The sequence below is a fragment of the Macrobrachium nipponense genome, chromosome 4, assembly GCF_015104395.2.
Source record: "Macrobrachium nipponense isolate FS-2020 chromosome 4, ASM1510439v2, whole genome shotgun sequence".
Taxonomy (NCBI): domain Eukaryota; kingdom Metazoa; phylum Arthropoda; class Malacostraca; order Decapoda; family Palaemonidae; genus Macrobrachium; species Macrobrachium nipponense.
Genome location: NC_061100.1, coordinates 146,092,181 through 146,120,106, shown reverse-complemented (window position 1 = coordinate 146,120,106; position 27,926 = coordinate 146,092,181). Strand labels below are relative to the sequence as shown.

At 35.3% G+C, this 27,926-nt stretch overlaps 1 protein-coding gene across 2 annotated transcripts; it reads right to left on the bottom strand.

The window, feature by feature from the left end:
- Positions 1-350: 350 nt before the first annotated feature.
- LOC135211268 (neuronal acetylcholine receptor subunit alpha-5-like) lies at positions 351-25,701 on the bottom strand. Of its 2 annotated transcripts, none has more exons than XM_064244572.1 (10): positions 25,370-25,496; positions 16,842-16,981; positions 15,346-15,506; positions 11,489-11,533; positions 10,576-10,685; positions 8,303-8,519; positions 7,390-7,585; positions 3,467-3,619; positions 2,938-3,104; positions 351-1,069 (listed from the first exon to the last, which is right to left on the bottom strand). In XM_064244572.1, exons 2-10 carry the CDS (start codon positions 16,891-16,893, stop codon positions 860-862), a joined length of 1,311 nt encoding a protein of 436 aa, XP_064100642.1. In that variant the 5' UTR covers positions 16,894-16,981; positions 25,370-25,496; the 3' UTR covers positions 351-859. The 2 variants fall into 2 exon arrangements, with proteins under 2 accessions (XP_064100642.1, XP_064100641.1); XM_064244571.1 differs by lacking the exon at positions 25,370-25,496 and adding an exon at positions 25,583-25,701 and having other exon boundaries at positions 352-1,069.
- Positions 25,702-27,926: the final 2,225 nt, after the last annotated feature.

Below are 27,926 nucleotides of genomic sequence, written 5' to 3'. Positions count from 1 at the left end.
TATATATATATATATATATATATATATATATATATATATATACATGAATACATGCGTGTGAGAATACCTTTGGTCTATGAGCATAATTAGTAGTCAATCAATAGCTGTTTCAAATGATGTACTTATTAGTATCGAAAAGAAAGAGTTGATAGTTACAAAAGACAGGTAGAACGGGTCATGTGTTTCCTGAGAAAACGTGTGATTTATTTTTATTTTCATGGAACAATGGAATTCCCCTAATAATTTTTCTGAATTGCCTTCATACAAACGATATCTTCCTTAAGATATCTATATATATATATATATATATAATATATATATATAATATATATATATATATATATATATATATATATATATATATATATTTAATGTGCTCTTGATTGCGTATGGTATGTATTTGTGTGAGGTTTACTGCTTGTGTATTATTTTTGTCTTTGCCTGCATGGGTATGTCAATGAGACTGCTTCACGATTCATGCCCTTATGTACATGTTCTCTCTATATTTTAATTAAACGATAAATTCTCAGCATTTATCGTGCTAAGTTTTCAAGAGAAAAATTCATTGCAGCACTTATTCTAGCCTCATTAGTAATTACAAAAGTTTCCCTTAGGACAAAACCTTCTCTAACATAAATGAAGTTTGCAAAAGATTGCACAACACAATGCCCCTGACGTCATTCTCTCTTCTTCACAGTACCGAAAGAACCTTATGAGAATCCTCTGAACACCTCCATCCTCGTACAAAGTTCAAAAGAATTTTTTGTTTTTGTTTTTTGTTTCTGTTTTTTTGTTTTTTTGTTTTTTAGGTGTAAGGGGGGCATTGTCATATGCGAATCTTAACTGAGGCCAAGCAGTGCTAGAGCACAGAGTTGTAGCGGATTAAGCTGATGAGGCAAATAGCAGTGTAGAGGAAAAGCGCTATGCGGTCCAGAACAGCAGAGAGGAGCAACCATTCGCATCCGTCCATGCTCAGGCGACGACGTTCATCCTCTTTGGCTGGTCCGTCCTCAAGATCAAGTTCCTCAGACTTGGACGTGTACTCATAAGTGTGACTAGAGTAGGTTAACTGAAATACAGAATGTTAACAGTTTAGTCATTAGGGCACGAATGATATTTCGTTACGAACTGATATAATCACAAAGCCTTCATGGGCTGCTATAGTGCTATTTGGATAAGTAAGCTTGTTACATAACTTGTATTGAAGATATATACGTCGTGTGGGCATAGAGCGTAACAGAAAATCTGCATTTTACATTCAGCATGAAGTTTGTGATTTACTTTTCAAAGCATAATCCCGCATCATTTCTAATGGGCGAAATGATAAAGAAAATAAGAACTTCCCCCTTATGCTAAATGTAGCCTACCAAAAGTAAAATGGATTTTAATCGTGTTGCTCATAAATCACTGACAATGATTGGACATTTAAACGTTTCTGAAGTCAGCTGATACAAAGGTTCATAGTAGTTATTAAAAAGAGAAAATGACCAGAAAAATATCCTTTTCCTTTGACCTAGTTGCTCAAAACGATATTTTCTTCCGTTTAACTTATCAGTATATATCCCCAAATCGCAATAAGCAAACAACCACACACACACATTGCTGTAATTGAGAATACGAAGGGTTGAAGAAATGCATCTATGCCGAAAGGTAAAGAAGTACCAGAGGAACAGCTTCAAAGGATAATTCAGATACAGCAAGAAAGTCTGGAAAGAAGATAGCTTACAGTGTAGTGATAAGATAGCAATGATGCAACACTTCATAAGTTTCATATATCCAAAAACTTGGATAAAAGCCAAAGCAAAAAAAAAAAGAGCAGAAACAAATATCAGGAAGAATGTGGGATGTTAGTGGGGTGGGCAACTAGAGGGCTAACAGCAAAGGTTTACAAAGGTCATGCCATCAATTTCAGCTCACAAGGAGAAGTTTTTAAGAGGGAAGAGGAAAGATTGCTCAAGTTGGCAGATGTAAATTGGTGAGTTCTAAAACTTTCTTTGAGGGAGACTTGAAATAAACAGATAAGAGAAGCTGGAATGCAAAGCGAATCTTAATACGGAAGGGATGAGACTATAGTAATGTGAGAATGCTTTAAAGTGGGAAGAGGATAATCAAATCAGTTTAGTACGGGAGGAACCAATAGAAAGAAAATTCAGTTCAAGCTAGCATGTTGGATGCAGGGTGAAGTGGAGATACACGAGAAAAGTTTGGGTCTAAAATGAATGAAACCCTTTGGAGACGATGATTTAAAATTAAATGTTCTGATCTTTAATTACTGGGTAAAAGTATGAAAAAGGACGACCAAAGGAAGAAATAAAAGTATCATTTGATAAAAGGACTTTGAGACACAGCTAGAGAGAAGTGTCAGCTTGTATCCAGCAGTCTAAGTATGGATACACTGATATTGCAGTAAGCACAAGCCATGCCGTTGACATAAAATGATGATTATGAATCATAATAATAGTTGAAAACAAACATGTCAAGACTCATAAGACTCGCTGGACATCTATAACTGCAATGCAAAGCATTCCACAATGCAATGGCAGGCATCAAGAGCCTCTTTTACTGCAAGTGAATTGGTTGACAGGGCCTACATTACTATTGAGTGAGTACACCCTCTCACCAAAATACGACTTTTACCTTTCTCAATAATTCATCTAAATATGGTACCACATGCTGGTTATGAGTATGTTCTTAATAAACATAAGACGGAGAAAAGGGGTAATAAGAATATGGTGTATATTGGCCAGCTATTTGAAGTAGTAGTCATAAATAAAATCCACTGATAGAGTCACCCTGCATTGACCTTTCTTATAAGAGAACCATACTCCTGTTAGTGATGCTGTCTTGTTGAGCTCTGCGGTAGCTTAACAGAACTTCAAAGTGTTATGAAAAGAGAGAGAGAGGAGAATAAGGACTACTATGATAACACTTCCTCACCAGATTTCTGTAGTTCCCGAGACAGAGAGGATAAGAGAGGATCACTAAAGCTTTCTTGATGGCGAAGGGAACGCCACTGGAGCGGGGGTCACGCGCTGTCTTCACGATAAACGACGAAACAATCAAGCTCATAGTAACTAAGATTACCTGCTGGCCGATCAGCTTAACTGTGGACAGAATTTACTAACAGTTAGTTAAAGGAGTAGCCGACCTGGTTCTGGTGATTATACTCTCATGTACCTAATCTTCTACTACAGTGAAATAACTAACTTGGAGTAAGTTTGACATTTCAAAGTTAATTTAACAGTTCAAATGCAGTTGTTTACTCATGTGACTTAACAATAAAACTAATTGACTACAGATTCAAAAGAATTGACGCCTCCGTGAGTGTATACTCTATTGTGAGCTATTGAATGATTTCTTGTTCATTAATGAGGCTCGTTTGTAAATCCGAATGAGTTTACAAAATAAAATAAGTCATTTGTAGAACTAAATCTAAATGTTACAGATGGCCAGATGGTCACTGAACTGATAAGGGGGGAGTGGGATGGCGCGTGAGAGATGACAAATGAAGCGTAGGCGATGTAGACCAAGTTAGAGATGAGGCATAGCCCTCCGAGGATCATTTTCTCCCCAGCAGTTGGAGGTAGAAGAAACAGCAGGACGGTGAGCACGCTTAGGCCTATAATAATAATAATAATAATAATAATAATAATAATAATAATAATAATAATAATAATAATAACAGACATTTACTAATAGTGATAATAAAGATTTATCGACATGAACATTTCCAACATTTATTTATGTATGTATATTATATACATATATAATATACATATTAATATTATATATATATATATATATATATATATATAATGTATATGATATTTAGATATATATATATATATGTATATGAATATAATATATATATATATATATATTATATACTATATAATATATATATATATCTAATAAAAGGAGCCCATACACCAAAATATAGGGAGAAAAGTACTATATTTCAGAGACTCTCTTTAGGTATATATGAAGAGAGAGACTGCATTCTCTGAAATAAAGTAATTTTCTCTCTATATTTTGGTGTTTTTATGGGCTCCTTTTATTAGATGGAATTCTGTTCTACAGAACATTTTTACCACCTATATATATACTCTATATATATATATATATATATATATATATATATATATATATATATTGATATATATATTACCATATATATCCATATATATGATATGTATATATATATATATATATATATATATATATATTATATATATATATATGAATAACTTGATCAAGAAGTATATAAAACGTGATGCTATGTATAAATAAAGGTTTTTTTGCCACGAAGGAAAAAATGAAAAAGCGAGTTAGCAAAAAACCCTTTATATATATATATATATATATATTATATATATATATATATATATATACATATATATATATATATATTATATATATATATATATATATATGTGTGTGTGTGTGTGTGTGTGTGTGTGTTGGTGTGTGTATGTGCGTGTGTGTGTGTGTGTGTGTGTTTTACTTTACATCTAAAGAGTTCTTGAAAATGTTCAACTATCGTGAACAGTTGCCGCAGCCTTGACTCTCTCTCTCTCTCTCTCTCTCTCTCTCTCTCTCATTATTCAACCTGTATACATCTTCAAAAGTAGGTTAGACAATTTAACTTTATCTCATGTCTCATACTAGATTCTCAAGTCAGAACTGATATCACTACCTTCCATAACCACTACACCTAAAAAGGGAATTCAAACAGGTATATATTTTCTCAGACTTGACTTTCCTCTCTTCATCTCTCTTTCTTCCTCTTCTCTCTCTCTCGCTCTCTCTCTCTCTCTCTCTCTCTCTGTCTGTCTCCCGAAATATTACGTTGTTGAATGAAGAAAGAGTTTTAAATTAATTCATTACTTAGTTTTATGAAATCATAGATGTTGACCCCAATAAAATATGAAGGATTTTTTTCTGTATTTTTAGTGATTCTATATTGCAACATTGTTTAAGTATCAAGTTGCAGGTCAACAATATCATACGCTTGTAAATGTTTTACTGATATTGAAATACTGGCTTTTTGTTGCTGTTTGGATCTCTAAAAGCTATTGGGAATGTTTAATGTTTTTTTTAACTGCTGTTTACGTTATTTAAAAGAAGTATTGTTTTACGCACGAATGAACTCAGGAGCTGATCATGACTATTGGACATTTTCTCTTTAATTGGATACTGGCTTCATTTGTCTGTAATAACAAAACTAATTTAAAATACTGGACCCTTCACGTATGTACGTCACTAAAATGGATTCCTTGTTATGTAACGGTTCAAGTGATTTGCTGTGATGAATTTTACGTTACGTGAAATTGCAGTTATGTCAATGACACGAATTCCAAGTTATTTATTTGTTTCATGTAAAGTGGTAAGGTGGATAGTACAAAGTCATTCAGTGTTTGAAGTTCTCCTTAAAGATGACCTAATTTCTTTGTTATTTATTTAATAATTAATAATAATAATAATAATAATAATAATTAATAATAATAATAATAATAAATAATAAATAATAATAAGACAGACAGAACAGAGGACTGGCACAACAAACCAATGCACGGACAATACATGAGACAGACTAATGAACTAGCCAGCGATGACACATGGCAATGGCTACAGAGGGGAGAGCTAAAGAAGGAAACTGAAGGAATGATAACAGCGGCACAAGATCAGGCCCTAAGAACCAGATATGTTCAAAGAACGATAGACGGAAATAACATCTCTCCCATATGTAGGAAGTGCAATACGAAAAATGAAACCATAAACCACATAGCAAGTGAATGCCCGGCACTTGCACAGAACCAGTACAAAAAGAGGCATGATTCAGTGGCAAAAGCCCTCCACTGGAGCCTGTGCAAGAAACATCAGCTACCTTGCAGTAATAAGTGGTACGAGCACCAACCTGAAGGAGTGATAGAAAACGATCAGGCAAAGATCCTCTGGGACTATGGTATCAGAACGGATAGGGGGATACGTGCAAATAGACCAGATGTGACGTTGATTGACAAAGTCAAGAAGAAAGTATCACTCATTGATGTCGCAATACCATGGGACACCAGAGTTGAAGAGAAAGAGAGGGATGGATAAGTATCAAGATCTGAAAATAGAAATAAGAAGGATATGGGATATGCCAGTGGAAATCGTACCCATAATCATAGGAGCACTAGGCATGATCCCAAAATTCCTGAAAAGGAATCTAGAAAAACTAGAGGCTGAAGTAGCACCAGGACTGATGCAGAAGAGTGTGATCCTAGAAACGGCACACATAGTAAGAAAAGTGATGGACTCCTAAGGAGGCAGGATGCAACCCGGAACCCCACACTATAAATATCACCCAGTCGAATTGGAGGACTGTGATAGAGCAAAAAAAAAAAAAAAAAAAAAAAAAAAAATAATAATAATAATAATAATAATAATAATAACGTTTCACCTACGTCCCGAATTGTAATTCCGTGTTATTGAATGATTCAATTACGTCATCAAGTTTAGCTCTTTAGCACTGAGATTTTAAAGTATCGATCACATGATTAATGTCGAATTATTTTAATGTCGAATTATTGAACCTTCCAAGTGTATCTCGAAGATTAACGTTCCTTGATATTTCCTGTTACAAGCGTGTTCTCTTACCGATTTCTTGTTCTTTCGTGTTAGAAGCACATCAGTAAAACGAAGAATTTCAAGTCATTAACCGTGCCAATCATAACACTGATATAACTCCAAGTTATACAACGTCATGAATCTCCTAGGCCTTGCTAATCAACCAGTATATAACTATCAATACAGTACGTGCCAATGTGGTGCCACTCTTAATTATCTCCCAAACAATATTATTATTAAAAGAAATTTTTTAACTGGACCATCGAGCTGATTAACGGCTCACGCAGGGCTAGCCGGAAGGAAGAAGATGAAATGGCATACTTGCCAGGTCTAGGCCGTTGGCAAGCACTGGGACTGAATTAATAATGACAGTGCTGTATCAAAAATAAATACGCAGAAAACTTATGCTTCCACACTGAACATACGCACACTTTCAATACACTTTCTTACGTTTCAATCTGCATAAATAAATAAATAAATAAATAAATAAATAAATAAATAAATAAATAAATAAATAAATAAATAAATAAATAAAACAAGAATAAAATAAAACTAATGATGAAATTCACAATAAGTTAAGATTTTTAAATTTCCTAATTTTTTATTTATTAAATTCCCCATTGGTTTTTGCATTTTCATAAATTACTTTTAACATTTCATAAATTCATTTAGAGGTCTGAACAATAGTGAACAAATGTCCCATTAGCAAATATCAGTAGTGAAGCTGAATAATGATGTCTTTTGAAATACACAAAAGAACAACCATTCCATACTCACAACCAACTGGGAGCTTCACAGTCCATGCGTAAATCGGGGCATTCCTTTTCACCACAAAGTCCATGAGGATTGTTACCAGGGGTTCGTGACAGCAAGGATAATGCGATTCTTCTCTGCGGACGGACGTATTTTCGATGATCCACTCGGCGGCTGAAATGTTCTGGCCGTTGGCAGTCAGAGCAACCGGAATGTCGGTCTGTGGATTCAATGCCACAGTGAATATTTATTGTTCAGTGAGATACTGTACACTGTAAATGCCAAATATATAGTCTCAAAGCGACAAGATGTTCGAAGAATGATGTATATGTTACATTTGATCCCTGAGGGCTAGTACTAAACACGGCGAAATACATTTGACTCCCCAGGGTCTAGTGCTAAACACGGCGAAACATAGCAGATGAATCACTGCTTCGACGTGTTTAGTACTATTCCTTGGGGATCAAATGATCAAATGATCGTAAGCGAGTTGCTCATTTACTCTAACATATTGTCACGTGACCGGTTTCCGCATGTACTTTGCAACATACTAATCTTATAACATTTCTAATGCAACTGACTTATTTTGAACCTTCAAAGGATGGAAAAGCTTGGGAGTAATAATCTGAAGGAAATGTTAGAAAAATAATTTCATATACATTTAGCTATTGGGAAATTAACTTACAAGACAATAAAATATGACCTCCTTTCTCAAAGTTAAGTTTTTCATTCATAATACGGTTAAATGCCTTAATGAAAATAATGACTATAATGTTGTAGCACCAGCTGGTTGAAATCGATCAGTCAATCAGCCTTCAATACAGTAAGATATGTAGTAGTTAAAGTAAACGAATAGATAGAAACCTCATTGTTATCTATTTCAATTCCTATATGACCAACAAAGGGAAGTAAGACCACAGAGACTAAATGACCTCACCTCAACCTTGTTGTCCTTCAGGAAAAGATCCAGCATGTGACCTTGGTGAACCCACGACCCAAGTCTCAGAGTACAGTGGTGAGAATCGTGGGGCCAGTAGGTGAGATCCATGACACAGCTGAACTGGAACTTGTAGGGGGACGTGTAGAGAATCGTCCCATCGTCTGGGTAGACAATCATGGGCATTGAAGATCTAGGAACGTGAGTCTGAGATGCTCTGAAAATAAGGGTGTTGTCATTATGACTATTAAAAGTAGTAACAGTAGTAGGAGCAGCAAGAGCAGCAGCAGCAGTAGTAGAAGTAGTAGTAGTAGTAGTAGTAATGTTATTTTTTCTTTTGGTATTGTTGTTTTTATAGAAGTTTGAATTCTCATTATTTATCTCCCATTATCGCAACATAGCTAACACACTTTGTATTCCTTCCTTATATAAAACATTATATGTGTGTGTGTGTGTGTGTGTGTATTCGCGCGCGCGCGTTAATACGTGTGTATGTGAGTGTGCATGAATGGAAAAGATGATTCTAGAGGGGAAATACCAGATATTTAGGATATTCACTCCAGCTGCATCCCTTTACATTCCACAATATATTAGTGCCAGATTCGATGAAACTTAACCAAATTCTTTATTTGCAACCATTAAATCCAACCCAGGATTTCTTTTTGTATAGTCACGGGCGTAGTACTATCATGACTTTATTATAATTTTGATGACAATAAAGTACAGGAAGAAATTACAAGATAATAGTGTTTCTACTCGTAGAGAGAGAGAGAGAGAGAGAGAGACAGAGAGAGAGAGAGAGGTCTTACAAGACAAAAGGACTTCTACTCGTAAAGAGAGAGAGAGAGAGAGAGAGTGTTACAAGGAGTCACAAGGATTAGGATGTCTCAAAGACTTATTAGTCCATCCAAGGATACATCGTGTACTCACTTATCTCTTGGAGTAAGTTTTACTGTTCATTCACAGTGTCCTAATGATTTTGTCTAGCTTTCTTTTAAACTCTTCCACACCGTTGCTGTTTACAACTTCTGATGGCAGCTTATTCTATGTGTCACATATCTTGTATGTAAAGAAGTTCCCACAATGGGATTTGTTGTATCTCTTCAGCTCTAGATTCCATCCATTATTTCTTGCCTGGTTTTCGTTTAACGTAAATAGGTTAATGTCTACTTTTGTTATGCCTTTCAGTATTTTGAAAGTTTCTATTAGTTGTCCTCGCAATCGTCATGTTTCTAAACCATGCATTTTCAGGCTTTCTAGTCGTCTTTGGTAACCTATTTGCCTGATGGATGGAATTAACTTTGTGGCTCTTTCTTGTACCCCTTCTAATCTATTTGTCCTTTCTTAGTGTTGGTGACCAAAACTGTACTGTATTTTCAAGATGAGGTCTAACTATTGATGTGTAGAGCTGCAGCACTGTTTCCTTGTTTCTGTACATGAACTGCCTCTTTATGTATCCCACTAGTTCCTGTGTCTTCTTTATCAGCTTTTATACACTGTTTTGTGGATTTTAAGTACTTGGTAATAATAACTCTAAGGTCCTCTTCTTGTTTTACACTATTTATGTCATTCCCAATTAGCATGTAGTTGGCATGAGGGTTGTTTGTTTCTATTTGTAACTACACTTTTCCACATTAAAAGGCATTTTCCATCTTCATTGCGACTCTCCTATTTTTTTTAGATTATTTCTTAAACGTTCTACTGTCTGGGTCTGTTGCATTTACACTAGTTTGGTGTCGTCTGCAAATTTGGCTATCCTGTTAGTTAATCCTACATCAATGTCATTCATATAAACAAAAGGACAGAACCCTGAGGAAGGCCGCTTATCACATCTGCCCATACTGATTCTTCACCATTTATTACGACTCTGTTTTCTATTAGTTAGCCAGTCTTCGATCCAGTTTACTGTTTCTTCTACAATTTCTAAATATATAACTTTTTCATTAGTTTCTTATGTGGAACTTTGTCAAAGGCGCTTTGGAAATCTAATTAGAGTATATCTATTGCTCTACTACGTAAATTCCAAGCATGTTATGAGAGAGAGGTTACAAGATAACAAGATAATAGTACTTCTACTCGGAGAGAGAGAGAGAGAGAGAGAGAGAGAGAGAGAGAGAGAGAGAGGAGGGTGATCTTCATCTAACAAATCCTAGGAAAGGAAGTAATTAAACCTCTTAAGCATCATAAGAGGATCAATGCTCTGTGTGGATCATCTGGTATCAAGGAGTCTGATCCTCTTTCAAAGGAATTCGGATTTAATTCTCTCTACTTACCCGTTATAGACAGCCAAGTCAGGCGTCCATATCGTCTCAGGATCCATTCCCAGAAATCCTACGTCCATGTGTTTATTGAGCTCCCAGACTAAACGTGGGTCGTCCCAGAGCTGCGGAAAACAATAGCTAATTAATCTTTACGGGCTGCAGAAAGTTAGGTTAGTCATAAAAAAAATCCTCTTTATTAAACTTTTTTATATTTATTTCTCTTTCTCTTTTGAGAATATTAAGTTTCTATGGGTAGCTTACTATATCTGTTTTGGTTTAATCTTTTGCTAATTGTATAAGCATATATATATATATATATATATATATATATATATATATAATATATATATATATATGATACAGCAACGAATCAACAGAACTTTCCGTTTACTTCACGCTAAAGCATTCCTTTACTTACAAGCGCGTGAGGTCCGAAATAATATTTTCAAAAGGAAATGAATAAGTAAATAAAGAAATTTTGTCAAACCCGTTTGATTGGAGAACTGCATCTAATGTAAGGTATGAGCCTTCTTCCGCATACTATATACCTCGTCAATATAATAAAGTTGATAAAGAATCCTTGTATAATTAAATGTTAAGTATCAGAGTATTACGACCCATTTCTACTCTCTAATGTTTATTTTTGAAGCTGCCATTAAAAGCTTTACCTCGTGATTAGTGAATATGCATCTTAATAAGAGCAAATCCTTTAATTAACAAATAAGGGGTAATCAGTTATGATCTTATTTTCCATCAAAGGGATTTCAACGTTCGTGTAGTTATGTAATGAAAGAAAACGAAATCTTCATTAGATATACAGTATTATGAAGATACTCTAAGCCAAAAAAAAAAAGTACAGCTAATTTGCTCTGGCAGACTCAATTACAACTTGTTCAATCTTTTAACCAAAATCAGAAACACGTACCATTGACAACCTGGTTGAAACTTCCATAACTTGATCCACCTCTCGCTGAAAAAAGAAAAAAAATTAGATTAAGAACTGTGGTTTTGAAGTTCAGGGTCCGATGGCTTTAGTTCTATAACTGTTTCATACCATTTGTTAGTTTAAGCTTTAGATAACTAATCATTCTAATAAAAAGTTCTTATCATCTATCAAACAGCAGTTTGTTTACTTTCCAGCCAACAGAATGCTTATAATTATATTATCATATTTTCAATTCATTGAAATAACAAACTCCGGAAGGAATGATAATCAGTCATATTTTCATTTCATTACTAGAAAAAATAACTCTGGAGGGGAGGAGGAGGCAGGAGGGAGAGAGGGGAGAAATTGTTGGATAGAGGAGATGAAAGGAACCCAAGCACTTTCACACAAGAAGTGTGAAAGCGTTTGCAAGAAACAGGTGATTGGAACAACTTTACAGTAGGTAGGGTATCGACTAATTGCCAATGGTCCCGTCGCGCAGGTACATAAAACGGCTAATTTTTCGGGATTTTGAAACGTCCATGGTGTTTTTATATATATATATATATATATATATATATATATATATATATATATATATATATATATGTGTGTGTGTGTGTGTGTGTGTGTGTGTGTGAGTGTGTGTGTGTGTGTGTGTGTATGTATATATATATATATACATATATATATATATATATATATATATATATATATATATATATATATATATATATATATATATATATATATATATATAATATATATATATATATATATATATATTACATTTTTGAATGATCCTACTTTAAAAGTATTTCGGTTTAGTCCGCTTCAGGAACATCTAACGCCTGATTTTCGTTAAAAAAAGATCAAACCGCTTCTAACTATTTTCTCACCTGACAGGCATTAGAGGGAAGATAGTGCCGAGGGATTTCTTAATCAACGAAGCTTTTCTCAGCTCTGTTGGGCATCTTAAAATGCCCTTAGTATGGTATATGTGCGTCCTCGTGTGTGCTATGAATTTTAACTAAAACGGCGTTGCATCGTTTTTGGAAGTAAAACCCATGTAACTGACAATACCTTAAAATGGATTAATCTCGAAATCTAGTTGTATTGGAGTTTATTCTGATCTTCAGGTTCATGTATCCTATATAATTGCAACGGTCATAATCCTCTTACTCTGTCCGGTCGGCCATCTTGTAATGGTTCCTTTGACGTCACGGGGTTCACCTTGGAATACCAAGGCGTACATGCCAAGGGTAGCCAATAACTTCTTCCGACTGTAACCAAATCGGTTTGGCGTCTCGTGAGAATATTTAGATTTTGTTGACAGCAGATCGGTAGCAGATCAAAGGAAATTACGGCTGAAGTTGTTTGGGCGCTGATTTCATAAGAAGGGTTCGGTGTTACTGTATTGTCTATATCAAGGTGGACGCTTACCCAGTAGTGATAGTACAGTCGTCCAGAGATGAATTGGCCGATGTTGATGTTCAACTTTGGTGTTAAAGTGATTGATTCTTATGTTTCTAAATTCTCAGCATTAATGCACATTTGACGCTACACCAAATTTAAGGCGAATGTTTCTTGCGTTTAACTTTTTAGTACTCCTTTCAAGGAAGTTGGGATTTTTCTTGAGAAGAGTCAGTTGTTGTTCTCTACCTACTAAAAATTTGGTACTGTGAATGAAAATATCAAGATGAATTTTTAATGATGTTGGACAGTTTCTTTCTAAAATGATACATCTCTTATTATTCTTCTGCATTGCTCACATCAGCATTCATTGTTTTACTGTTTGAAGCCACGTGTAAGAGGCACACTATTCTTCTGTGACTTTGCGGCGTAGCAACATTCCATATGTACTTATTATTCATAGTGTACAGTTTTCTTTGATGTACGTTCTGCCTTTGATTATTTATTAGGTTGTTATATTGCTATGATCAACAGATGGTCCAGGAATTCTTGAATAATGTGCAAGACTCTCCTTATATCATGGGTTTACTTTTGCCTTCAAAGCCATCTTTCTGAATGGCGACCTACTGTGCAAAATCAACAATGTTCTAAAATCAACAATTTTACTGTGCAAAATCAACAATTTTACATATTCCTGAAGCATGTTAGAATGAAAGATAGGTGAGTGAAGCGAATAAGGGTCCAATAAGAATACTTCACCATGAAATGGTGAGGTGTGGTAGCCTGGCAGGTGCTTCTTATCGATAGGAGAATAGATGAGATTCTTCTCTCGTGCTCAGTGGAGCAGGGCAAAGTGACCCTTATATAAAACATAGCATAAAGAAATCATTGGAGCGAAAGGAATCATTTGGAAGAAGTAAGGTTTGTAGCATAAACTGGATAATTTTCATTTACTTCAAACGGTCTCCCATGAGAAACAAGTTAGCAGTTGGTTAATTCTACGTACTCAGTCTAGTCCATGGGTAGATGAATTCCATGGAGAAGCTTTGACATTTGCAATTCTATTACCATTAAGCAATCTGAACCCCTGTAATGTTAGTGCTTTGGAAAAATTAAACTTGACTGAATCACAGGCTACCTGTGCTACCATAATTGCTGAGATCTGGGGCAGCAAATGAACAAAAAGTGTAGTGATAGCTAAGACAGCAACTCTTTTTTAAACAGCCGCAAAATAGAGATAGCAAATGAACTTTGTACAACACATGACAATTTGTGAGATGCAATGTTTCATGGGAGTCTGCAAAGAGAAAGAATGAAGAATCAGGTAGGAACCTTGACCAAAGAAACCACGTGTCAGGCTCTGCTGGAGTCCTTATGGGTAACAGCAGAAATGACAAGATTTTCTCAAGTTTCATAGAAAAGATAGGCAAACATCATCAATATCCCAAGGAACATAACTAGTACTTTTGGCAGTTTGAAAGCCCTAACTGAGAAACTGAAGAGTTAATCCACGCTCACAGTTTTTGAGAAAACGATACCTGGGCAGCCAAGGTAAGAAGTTTAGTTTATTGTCTGTATTGAATTATACCTATGTTACCCTTTTTTCCTGGGAAAATAGTGACTTGCTTATTAAAAAGAACGCCATTTTTTTTCTTATGATGATCAGGCACCAAGTTTCGTTATTTTTCGGTAATGCGATCTATCAGATTCCACCAGGATTGACTTTTATGATTGCAGTTATAATTTTGATGAAATATCTGTTATCAATACTCTGTTGCAATTACACATTTGCTCGATAGTTAGAAAAAAATTAAATGTATGAATGGCACAGCGACTGTTCTACAAAAGGAATGCCTAGAAAATGATCATATGAATTACAGAGAAAAAGCCAGAGTAAATATACAGAACAAAACTGAACACATGAGAAGTTACCCATAATTAATCAAACACGAGTAAAGTTAAGTATATCTTAGTTCAACCAGAACACTGAGCTTATTAACAGCTCTTAGGGCTGGCCCGAAGGATGAAATATTTTTACGTGGCTAGGAACCAATTGATTGCCTAGAAAAGGGACCTACAGCTTATTGTGAGATCCGAACCTCATTATATCGAGAAATGAATTCCTAATCACCAGAAACAAATTCCTCTGATTCCACGTTGGCAGAGTGAGGAATCGCACTAAGGACTACCGAGCATGTAACCCACTAGTACAACGAGATACCTCAAACATGAGTAATAGACTGGAAAGTAGCGCAAAATAAAAAATAACAATATCACAACAAACAGATAATTCAGTCATGCATGTTTATTGAATAACTAAAAGTAATCTACCTATGTTTTAATAATGATATTAACTTATAAAAAGAAGTAGAAACAAAGACTACATTATCAAGTCACCTACTGGTTACCTAGCAAGACTAACGAATGCAGGTCACGATACTCACCATCTTTATATCTTGGATTGAAATCTCTATGATGGTGACCTTCGTATTCATTGTGGGCATGGCTCTCTTGTCGTAATCTTTTAGTAGTGTTTCTCGAATAGCTGCTTCGGCTTTTAGTAGTGCTTCTTCGTCTTTGGAGTTCTTGGTTGAGTTTCCCTCGCCTTAAAAGAGAAGGAAGATGACGATGTTCTATAAGTCGTGTAATCTCCATTTCGTTAAAGGAAATGGTCTCTTGAGATATTTTACTAGTCATTCCTATTGTATCTTAAGATCGAAATTAGAAACAGAAAAACTGATAATGTCGTTGCAGTCTCCTTACGTGAAGCTTAGGAATGACGCCATTTTCGAAAATCTATCACCAAAAATGTCTTCAACTGCATCAGTTAACACTAATAAAAATGCTTTATGTGAAAAACACTTGTTATTGTCTTGTTAAACATAAAACTATTAATCAGAATACAAGTTATCCATAATATTTTCATTAGACTTCCAAAGGGCCTTAATTAACTTCAGTTTGCACGATAAAAGGATAAAAGGCTATTGATTATGTGCCTGTAAATCTAAGGAGATACTATCACATATTTCCTTACATAAAAAATCAAAAAAATCTGAGATATTTCATTGTTTCTACTCATTTCATTTTTTTATTGTTTTCCATTTGCTCCTTTTGCTAAGGGAGATGTAAAATATGCATATCTATGAACATATGACTCTCTGCCTGTTTGTTTCTATTCCCTTTCTCGGTCTGTCTCTCTGTCTCGCTGTCTCTGTATCTGTGTGTATATATATATATATATATATATATATATATATATATATATATATATATATATATATATATATAACACACACACACACACACACACACACACACACACACACACATATATATATATATATATATATATATATATATATATATATATATATATATATATATATGTGTGTGTGTGTGTGTGTGTGTGTATCCGCTTGTGATGTGTGTGTGTGTGTGCATGATTATTAGCATTCACTAAATATTAACTGAGATCCAGTGAAATCGATTACTTGCAGTTAGATAAATGAATAATGCATGATAAACACGAAAAACCACACCTCTTATTTTTCACGAGGGAGCCCGCGTATAGCGGCACATGACCACGAGACTTGGTAGGCTGTATTTGAACACCATGTACTCCCAGTGAAAACAATCTCAGTACCTTCCTTAATCACCTTTGTTACCGTGGTCGCGTGATTTGTCTTTGTCTGTCTTCTGTTTTCTTAGGAAGTGTTCTGTTTCATGGCTTTTCAAGTGCAGATTTTTTTTTTTACAAACGAGAAGTAAAAATGCACGTGAAATACGAATGGTAAAACTACCAAGGCAAAATGAAACCTTTTCCATTGATATCATTCGTTTTTTATTTAAATTTCAACCGTCACCTTGGTTTCTAACCCCGCCACCCTCCCTCTCTATCTGTCTGTTTGTCTGTCTGTCTGTCTGTCTCTCTCTCTCTTACCTTGAACTCCTCCTGCAAGCAAAATCGCAAGAACCAAAGCGTTGAAGATCATCTTTCCGTGTTGAAAGTCAGTTCGACGAGATTCACTTTGAGATTCAGCAGACTTCTCGAACCTCGTAAGAATAAGCAATTTCCTATACCTGCAAAAAACAAACGTGATTCAGAGTTAAGCGCAGAGGACATTACAGCAGAGGTCAAGACATTCGTTTGATGGGTGTCGTATATATAGATGAATGAATCTGAATGATAAAAATTTGGCTATAGTTGAACTGAATATGGAATTTAGGCCAAAGGCCAAGCACTGGGACCTATGAGGCCATCTAGCGCTAAAATGGAAACTGACAGTAAAAGGGATGATTGGTGTAACAGGAAGAAAACCTCGCAGTTGTATTATGAAGCAGTTGTTAGGAAAAGGTGGAAAGGAAGATGGAAGAAAGAAAATATGAAAGGAGGTACAGTAAAAGGGATGGAAGGGGCTGCAGCTAGGGGCCGAGGACACGCTGCAAAGAACTTCAAGTAATGCCTGCAGTGCATCACATGAGGTGCACTGACGGCAATACCATCCTACGGGGATATAGAACCAAGACACTCGGGTACTTTCAGCCACGTAGGGTTTAAGACAGTGAAAACAGGGAGCTGGAGTGGTTGAACAGCAATTTTGAAGAAAGGACGCGGATATGGAGATAAAGTAATAGTCTTCAAACGTGTGTGTGCAGCTAGAGACCGAATGGACACTGCAAACAACCTGTAGCAAGGTCTACAGTGCACCACGTGAGGGTTAAAGAGGAAGTTCTACAAATCGTGCAAGAATTTTGGAGCCCCATGCGAGACGAGATCTCATGCTATATAATACAAACTGAACGAGTTAACATAAATGATTTAGAATGTTAGCTTGTTTAGTTATCTGGAATTTAGATTATATTTACTTGAGAGGAGTAGATGCCATATATAACCTAAGACGACAAATAAAGGCTTTGTTAAATAGCAACATCATATTTGTTTGTTTGTCATTGACATATATAATTGTTCCTACAACACTGACCTGTGTCTGACGTCAGCATCCTAAAGGAGAAGACCCAGTGAAAGATTCAGCTTATAGATAACTTGAGTAACTTTAGGATTACCTAAAGTTACTCTGTCTTTGGTTTTGCTTTGCCTTCATATCCTTTTCGTTTTTTTACCTGGAGTTCGTCAAGAATACCTAAGCTTTGATCTTCATGGCTATGTTTGAACTATTTTGTCTAGTCATGTTTGAATACTGTATCTCACAGAAAATGGTAATTTCTTTATCACAGCTATATAATGTATAATTCATAAACAATTTCGTATTTTTTATTTTATTTATTAACAACGATTATATCTGTTATATTTGATCTTCTATAATTCAGTTCATATACTTTCCCAGAATAAGTGAATGATTTCCAACGATTATAATTTTCTATTCTCGATAACGCGTTGACTGTAGTTGCATGAACAAATGGTTCATAATTCCCCAGAATATAATTGACAGCCCGCTTGCCTTCAATCTCTCTCTCTCTCTCTCTCTCCTCTCTCTCTCTCTTGTCACGAACTCTCTTGACCTAAATTAACTCGAATGTTTTATTCCCTGCCACTTTTGCACATTTGCGCTTTGATTTTTCTTTCGGATGAATCATTCAATTAGCTGAAGTATTATCTGTTTGTACTCTGTTTGAATACGCTATAATATACGTAGTTTATAATACACATACATATGTATATATATATACATATGTATATATATATTACCACACACACACACACACACATATATATATATATATATATATATATATATATATATATAGGTATAATACACACACACACACACACCGATATATATATATTATATATATATATATATTATATATATATATATATTATATATATATATATATCATACACCACACACACACACACACACACACACACACATATATATATATATATATATATATATATATATATAATATATATATACATATATATATATATATGCGTATGTGAGTGCGTTTACAGTAGGCAGTATATATTTCTAAGGCATGTTCAACAAAACTACTCACTTGAACTGACACTACCTTTATCGTTATTTATTTTGTTCACGATGATTTTCGTTTTTCTGCCGTCATTTTATTTATTACTGATAAAAGGAATGTCTTGATGACGAAATGTCGTTAGCTCCAAGGAAAAAGGCCATTCTACTTCACCATTAAAAAATGCAGAAAGCTCTTACACTAACACACTTGCATCATCAGTGCGTGTTTGGCTTGAGGCTATGTCACCATGAGTTATTTATCATCTAAAGCATGATGATTTCTGATTGATAAAAGGGCCAGGTTTGTATGCGCTGTATCTACAGAAATCTCTCTCTCTCTCTCTCTCTCTCTCTCTCTCTCTCTCTCTCTCTCTCTGTGCTTTGGAAGGGTCGTGGGAGAGTGAATACACTGCATCAGCTCTTTGGTATAATAATTTATCTGTTCTGCGTTTTATCTTTATTACTTTTCTGGATTTTCTTTGGTTTTACTTGAATCATCATCTCTTGCCCCCCACTGGTTATTACCTACATTTTAATCGGTTAAGATACAATGGTTTGCTGATTCCTACACACAGATGTGTGTACATTAATTAATGATTTGTGTATAGAGACTGAGACAGCCGCTTTCATCTCATCTCAAGTGATTCTTTGTGAACTTCGGATGATTTTCATCTTTAGAATAAACTTTCTAGCTGCGGGGCTTCGGCTGCAAGTTTTTGGAAAGAGTTGAAAGATGTCATAGAGTTTCCCGTAGCACTGTGCATGTTTCTGGAATTTTGAATCATTTTGACCAGCCAAAACACGGAAATTGTAACTACGAATGTTGATCATTCATTTCTTCTCTCTGATGATGTTCTTCATTACCAGGATTGGCTCCATGTTGAGGCAGCCATTTGCATTGATCACTAGGGGGAACCTCACTTGCAACTATCCGTTTCTAATACCTGCCTTATTTCTCTTGACGGGCGAATGAGTTTCTTGTTTTGCTTGCCATTTAAATCTGAAAAGTACTCCTGGCTTTCGAGTTGCTTGTGATATGTAGTTCTGTCATTAACTGTTATCTTATTAAAGACAACTGTTTTAGCTGATATGTTCTTTTTGCGATTTTTTCCGGTCGTTCTTATGTTTTTCTTCTCCTTTGATAGAATTCCTTCAGAATTCTCTCTGAATGACCAACCACATCGATTATTGCGATGAGGAAATCCTTTTTCATGAAGGCAGCCATTGTCATTCGGAACCACGAAGACAATCATTGTCATTCGGAACTACCTCTGTTCTATCAGTTACAATCAGCTCCTCGGTCCATGGGCAAAGATGTGTGCTCAATCGCTTTACATTTTTATTTTTCCTGCGTACATACTTCCTATATTGCACGATTTCTTTCTTTCTGCAGAAGGATGTTAAAATTCACCAGAAAATGTTCATTCATTTCACATTTTTCTGTCTTTAACTTCGACTGCCTTATCCGCCTATTGTTTTCGACACGATCTTGTCTTTTGAAGTAGACCGCAATTATGTCTATGAGGAAATGTGCATTTTTCAAGATACAAAAATGATGAAAAATGAGAGCTTTCGATCGTTTGCACGACGACCACTCTTCTGCCAAATGGATAAAAATATATCCAGGTGGCTAAAAGGGAACGTCTTACAAACGGTCGAAAGCTCCCACTTTCAATGATTTTCGTATTTTGAAAAATACAGCCATTTCCTGATATACACAATTATGAATTTTTACTTATGTATCTCCAGTCACAGTGTAGAGATGCATCATAGATAATCTTGTATTACGTCCTGGAACAGCCCTTTAAGCAAGTGGTTTTCCTTCACTTGTAGGTACTACCCTTTCACCAGCACACCTGCTTGACTTAGATTTCCTGTGCGCCTTCGCCCGCAAGCACTTCTACCTGACCCAGTAGCCACATTCTAGCTATTTGTTTGATCCAGGTAAAAAAAAGTCACGGGAAGAAAAGTCACATTTATCTTTCCTAGATAGTGAGGCCCGGGGGGTTTTAGGAATTACCGTAAAAAGACATAAACAAAAAAAATCCTCAAATATCATAAAGATATTGTGAATTTTTCCTTGTGACCTTATTACCGGTCACCAAAAATTAATGTGACTTTTTTTTCTATGACGTTATTACCGGTCATCATTTGCTTGCCCATGACGAATCTTTTTATTCAATATAGTACTGTTTTCCACATTCTAGTATTTCCATCTGCCGTATACAATTATCGAAACAGCCCACTTTTTCTAAAAAGCAGCGCTGCTGTAATCACGCTGAACTCCTAGTAACTTTTCATTACCATAGTAGATTCACTTCACCCGTGCACCTCATGCCCAGCGCCAATCAAAGGGCCAGGGTTGCCATTTTGATGAATTTCGTCTATTAGTGTGGCTTTCTGGTGACAGCTGGCAACCCTTCGTGGCTTTTCCGACCACAGGCCACGGCACAGAAGAAAAAATTCTTCACTTTGCCTTTTTATGTTTTATTATGAAAATCAAGCTATAAAAAATATCCTGCTTATTTATACAAATGAATTTTATTGAAATCCTTTATTTTTCTTCGTCAAAAATACTTTATATTAAGCTAGTGACGTGTAGTTTTCTAATATCACGGAAATTAATTCTACATCGGAAAATACGCATTCTAACCATTAAATCATAAATAAAGTAAAAACATCAGATGAACTGCATATGGTAACACTGCTAAAAGCCAATGTTGTGAAGAAAAAACGACATCACTGCACAGGGCTGGAATCTCAGTCTCGAGAGAGATTTCACGTAGGTAGGATGTATGTTCCACCTCTCCTCTTTCAAAAGTTATAACTTTCATTACACCTCAGTTTTATACGCAAAAAAAGTAGTGTTTTCCAATTGCATCACGAAACATCGACAAGCCGATGATATAAGAATTATGAAGAAAATCATAATACATAATAAAAAGGATATAGGAGGACTGATTATAGCAAAAGAAAAATCAATGGGATGAATAACTTTCCTCCATAAGGTGTCAATATCTAAGTAACGATTTTTTTCATATAGATTTCCACTATAGGATATGAAAAGGTGATGGTGATAATGATAGTGACGATGATGAAGTCTTAATATTATTCCCCCACCCCCCTTAAGACTTCTTCTATCGAGGGGTCTTGCCCATGATGATGACGATATCGAGTGATCACGTGAGCAACACCTGACTACACGAAGATGAGAGAGAGAGATTAATATTCTTAATTTTTTGCTTGTTATTTTCATGTTGATAGTACTTCCTATAATGATGAATGCACCGCTATTTCATGTAAGGAATGAAAGAATATATTTTATATTAGGAATTTTATGTTTGTTTCACTATAAATATTTTAGCATTAAGTTTACTGCGGTACATAATTCCTATATCATTATAATCCCTAAGTCATTGGCTTGATGATGTTTAGTGATGAATTTGGGAAATGCTCTTTTTCTGCAGGTAAAATTGAAGTGTAATGAAAGTTATAATGTTTGAAAGATGTAACATAGATGCTGCCTACGTGAACTTTCGAGAGAGAGAGTTTCCAGCCCTGTGATTGGCTTATCAACAGCCAATCAAGAGCGTCGCAAGGAATGGTGCTGGATATGAGATGCACGGGTGAAGTGAATCTACTATACTTTGAAGGAATCGCCCAAATTAGTCCACAAAGACAAATTTGTCGCTTTATTGATGTAACTCTCGTCATTCTTGTCCCATATTCCTTTCGGTGTTTCTTTGGCTTGTTATCTACGCTTCACCTACTCCGAGGTGCTAGTACTGAACATTGGCGGAAAGTCCTTGGGACGCCATATTTAGTACTAGCTCTTCAGGGATCAAAGTATTAGTATAGACATCCATTTCTATACTTTGTGGTGGACAATATAGAAATGGTACTAGCACCTCAGTGGACGATATAGAACTAGTACTAGGACCTCGGTGGACAGTATAGAAATAGTACTAGGAGCTTGGTGGACAGTATAGAAATAGTACTAGGAGCTCGGTGGACAGTATAGAAATAGTAATAGGACCTCGATGGACAGTACAGAAATAGTACTAGGACCTCGGTGGACAGTATAGAAATAGTACTAGCATCTCAGTGGACAATATAGAAATAGTACTAGGAGCTCGGTAGACACTATAGAAATAGTACTAGGACCTCGGTGGACAGTATAGAAATAGTACTAGCACCTGGGTGGACAGCATAGAAAAGGTACTAGGACCTCGGAGTACGTGACACATGGATAACGAGCCAGAGTAGCACCTTCCTTTCAGTCAAGCAATCGTTGAGTCATCGAACTATATCACATTGTCAGCTGATGGTGTATTATGGTAACATATATATATATATATATATATATATATATATATATATATATATATATATATATATATATATATATATATATATATATATATATATATATATATATATATATATGTGTGTGTGTGTGTGTGTGTGTGTGTATAGTATATATATATATATATATATATATATATATATATATATATATATATATATATATATATATATATATAATTACATAGATGAGGTTTAATTGAAATTGATTGTTACTAGGCAAAAATCATATATGCATACCAGTGGGTAAGTTATCTAGACAGACTGCACCCTATGGGTGGTTCAGAGCAATAGAAGTCCACCCCATCAAAAGAAAAAAAAAGAAAAGTAATTACAGCTTAGTCTTGTCAGATAATTAAATTATAAAAGACAAGGAATCTTCCAAAACGCAAAGATGAGTAAACGATGTCACCTATTATGTGTAGTGAGAACTATTGTGCCTGGATCAAGAATCTTTACATTCATATGTATCGCTGATAAAGACACAAGGCAAGAAGTCTAATATTTGAAAAAGGAGATACAGTTGCAAGTCATATGAAAATGATAATAACTGATAATAACTGAAGCAGAGAACAGTTTTTAAGCCAAATACCATCAGACCTAAGCAATTTCAAAATCATAAAGTTCTACAGCAGGTGACTTGATGTACACACTTTCGTCCAGTCTAGATTTAGAGTTCTAATGAAAGGTAAAATTATTAATGGGAAATACAACAAGGCATGATCCAACCTCCAACATACGCGGGACACATGCAAGATTTTCCCCTCACTCATAAGTTGTAGTAAACGTTATTCCTAACTTATAGTAAATTAAAAAGTGCTAAAATCTACGGTCAAATAGAACCTTGCTTCACCAACAAAATAGAAAATAAATACTCTATATCTTATTAGAAATCATTTTTTCTGTACTGTTTAACAAGCCCATTATTTAGCTTTACATTTTCATTCTAATGTATAAATCATAGATATCCTGTCTTAAAATTCCTGTATCTTTAACTCCACGCAAAAACCCCTTTTTCAGACCTTTTTAGGGTTTTCCATAGACCATGCCTCCCCCTCCCAAGAAGAAGAAGAAAAACAACAAAAAGAAAGTAGTTTGTAAGGCTTACTTCCCGAGTAAGCGAAAAGAATGGGAAAGGGCAGCACTTGTCAGTTGGGCTTCAGAAGGGAAAATGCGAATTTAGATGATTTTATGGACGTTTTTCAATAGATGAAACGCTGTAGATAGGGCAGCGAGATTTTGCTTCAGACTTTTGAAGTCGCAAGTCTATCACCAGGAGGAATTTCGAGTCAGAGCCATGGTTACAGCTGACTGACTTATCCACACCTCCTAGCCATTATGTTAATCGTTCTTCATTTTCCCCTTTTATCGGTCATTTTTAGTTCCTTTATACACTGTTACTCTATATAAAACCTTTACTTATTCGTTAGTTCTCCTTTCTTTCCTTTTTTTTCTTTTTTTCTAGTGTCATTAACGTTTTCTTTATAAGACAACAATACGACTTTACTTTCACTAAAGAAAAAATATGCCATTCGCTAGGGAATGCAATGAAATGGAACTCTGCTTTCCACCCCACAAAATCTAGTACGCTTTCAGAAATATTGGAGAGATTTACACAAGCGGTTTATTCTCGATTTATCCATTGGGAAATGAATGCAATTGCTCTCTCTCCTCTCTCTCTCTCTCTCTCTCTCTCTCTCTTACTATTTTATGGAAAATGGAATATTGGAATATGAGAAAAGACATTATTTTTACGTCATTTGCAAAAGTTTTCTTGTGAGTTTCAAAATGTTTGTTCTTATTGAAAATCTTCTTAGACATGAGAGAGAGAGAGAGAGAGAGAGAGAGAGAGAGAGAGAGAGAGAGAGAGAGAGAGAGAGAGAAATTTAATCAAAGCCTTATGTATACTGTCACAGGAATCTTAATGGGATCACTGTTTCGGGAAAATATCTTTCCAATATAAAATAAAATATTTTCATTTTCAACAGTATCGTGGTAAGTCACTATGCACACACACACACAATACAATTCGTATGTCTAAGCACTGAGTACGAAAAATAAAAAAGGGTCTGTCACAACGTAAAAGGACTGAAAGAGCTTAAAACCTCACGGGAGAGGAGGATGCGAGACACTAGCAAGTCATAAGTCAATTGCGAATAGAACGTTTGAAATGGCGATGCTTAAAAACTGAATAAACACGAACACAAACAGATGTTGATGCTTTTCTATGGTCAGAATTAATGTGAGTTTCTTTGAGCAGATAGGAGTGGTTACAAAAGCATTTAACAGTGAGTAAAAACAAAAGCAAAGGGACGGTGCGCACAATCAAACCACAAAAGTCGAGAGCGGGGTCCGACCATTCACCGACCACAACCATGCCCTTACTGTCATGCCCGACACAACTAACCAACCACCTGCCCGAGATGGCTATTGTGACCACCCATTATACATTCATCTATGTGAAGGTCGATCTCCGAGGCTTCCTATTTACCTTCAATCCATCCATTCCTTCCATCTCTTTCAATTCGCTGTTGCAGTGTCAGTGACGTGTGCTGTGCTTGTACAAGCGCTGAAATCATGCGGTCAATCAGTCAATCTTCAGCATCAGCTGACGTGATTCAATGCATGCATGGAAATATGCAGTCTACAGGCATGTCAATACACAATCGAAATGTTTCATACGCGTAGAGTAAATAAGAGAAAACATAATTTTTCTGAAAGCTTAATCGTTACAAATTTAATAGTTACAAATTTAATAGAGGGCAAAAAAACATTAAGCAATTCTAAAAACCTATGAAAGGCTTCCTCGCCGTGTCTATAAACAATAAAAACATCATCTACATTCCTAACCCAAATTTCGGGCTTTCATAGGTTTTTAAGAGTTGCTTAATGGTTTTTTGCTCTCTATTAAATTTACAGTGGAAAAGGAAATGGAAAATAGGCTTCCCTTTCTAGATATGGTAGTTCATAGAGACACAGTGAGTAGTGACCTTAAATTCAGCGTGTATAGGAAGAACACTCACACAGACACTTATATTCATTACTTTTCATATCATGAACCTAAAGTAAAGCACAACGTTTTAACAAATTTGTTTGTTTCGAGCATACCGAATATGTGATCCCCAGTTCATTGACGCAGAAATAAATTTCTTGGTAGATAGTTTTACTAAACTGTGTTACCCAAAGTTTTTTTATACTACAGTCTCTATCTAAAACTAGATCGATGTTATACGCCCCACATGATATAACTGAGAAGGTAGATTTTAAGGCATCTCTTGCTCTTCCTTATATTAAAGAACTTATTAATTTTCTAGGCAGCTTAAAGGAAAAAAGAACGGCTTCAACATAGTTTTTCAGTACAACAGTACAATCAAGAAGAAACTCATTAAAAATAACCCGGGCAATAGAGAGAATGTGGGAGTATATGTAATACCTTGCAGTGATTGCAATGAATGCTACGTGGGAGAAAGCGGACGTTCCATTGATAAGAGAAGGGAAGAACACGTTGCTGCTTGCAGAAGGGGAAGTTCATACAGTGCAATTGCGCAACATACATGGGAGAAAAACCACGCAATAAATTTTAAAGGTACAAAGGTTGTTTTTGTATGTAACGAGAGGACTTTGAGACGGGTAGTAGAAGGGACGTTAATTTCATTAAACGAGACCTTTACAGGAAATACTGTAATTACAGAAAATACAGCTATTAGTGAAGAGATATGTAGTAAAGGGAAAATTTCAAACTTTAGGAATATATGTGCCAATGATGATGCTGCTTCCTCTCCTGTTTACTCCACTCAGGTCATTTCTCCAACCAACCACCCAACCAGCATAGAACAAGCAGTTGACAAAAGAAACATTCCCCCACGAAGATCAAGACGAATTCTGGAAAGGACGAGGGCTCAAACGGCCTGATCATTCATAATATAAACTAGCGTTTTACCTAACCGTTATTGTTTTTTCAAATGTTTGTGCTCCTACTTGTCAGTTCCTTGAGGTGACATATCACATTTTAGTGAACAAAAGCACAGCTGATGGTCGAAAGCTTTAATCCTGTACAAGAATTATACATTTTAAACTACAGATGGATTTTACTTCATTGTGGATTTTATTCCCATATATATATATATATATATATATATATATATATATATATATATATATTTATTTATTTTATATATATATATATATATATATATATATATATATATATATATGTATATATTTATATATATACATATACTATATATATATATATATATATATGTATTTCTTGCATGCACTCTCGACCTTCCTGGTATTAAACACATTCCTTTCCATATATCTTTAATTCCACATATCATCACTTTTCCTGATTTTTCATTTCTCCTCCCTTTGGAAATCTTTGAATTATAGAGGGTTTTAGTTTTCTGTAAAGGGAAATTACTGAGATGGCTATTTGTCTGTCCGTCCGCACTTCAGATCCTAAAAACTACTGAGGCTAGAGGGCTGCAGATTGGTATCTTGATCATCCAACCACCAATCATCAAACATACCAAATTACAGCCCTCTAGGCTCTGTAGTTTTAATTTTCGTGTGTCTGGCAACGATATTTGCAAAACCACCGCCGTGACGTTATTAAAGTTTCATGGGCCACGACTCTTACAGCATTATACCGTGACCACCGAAAG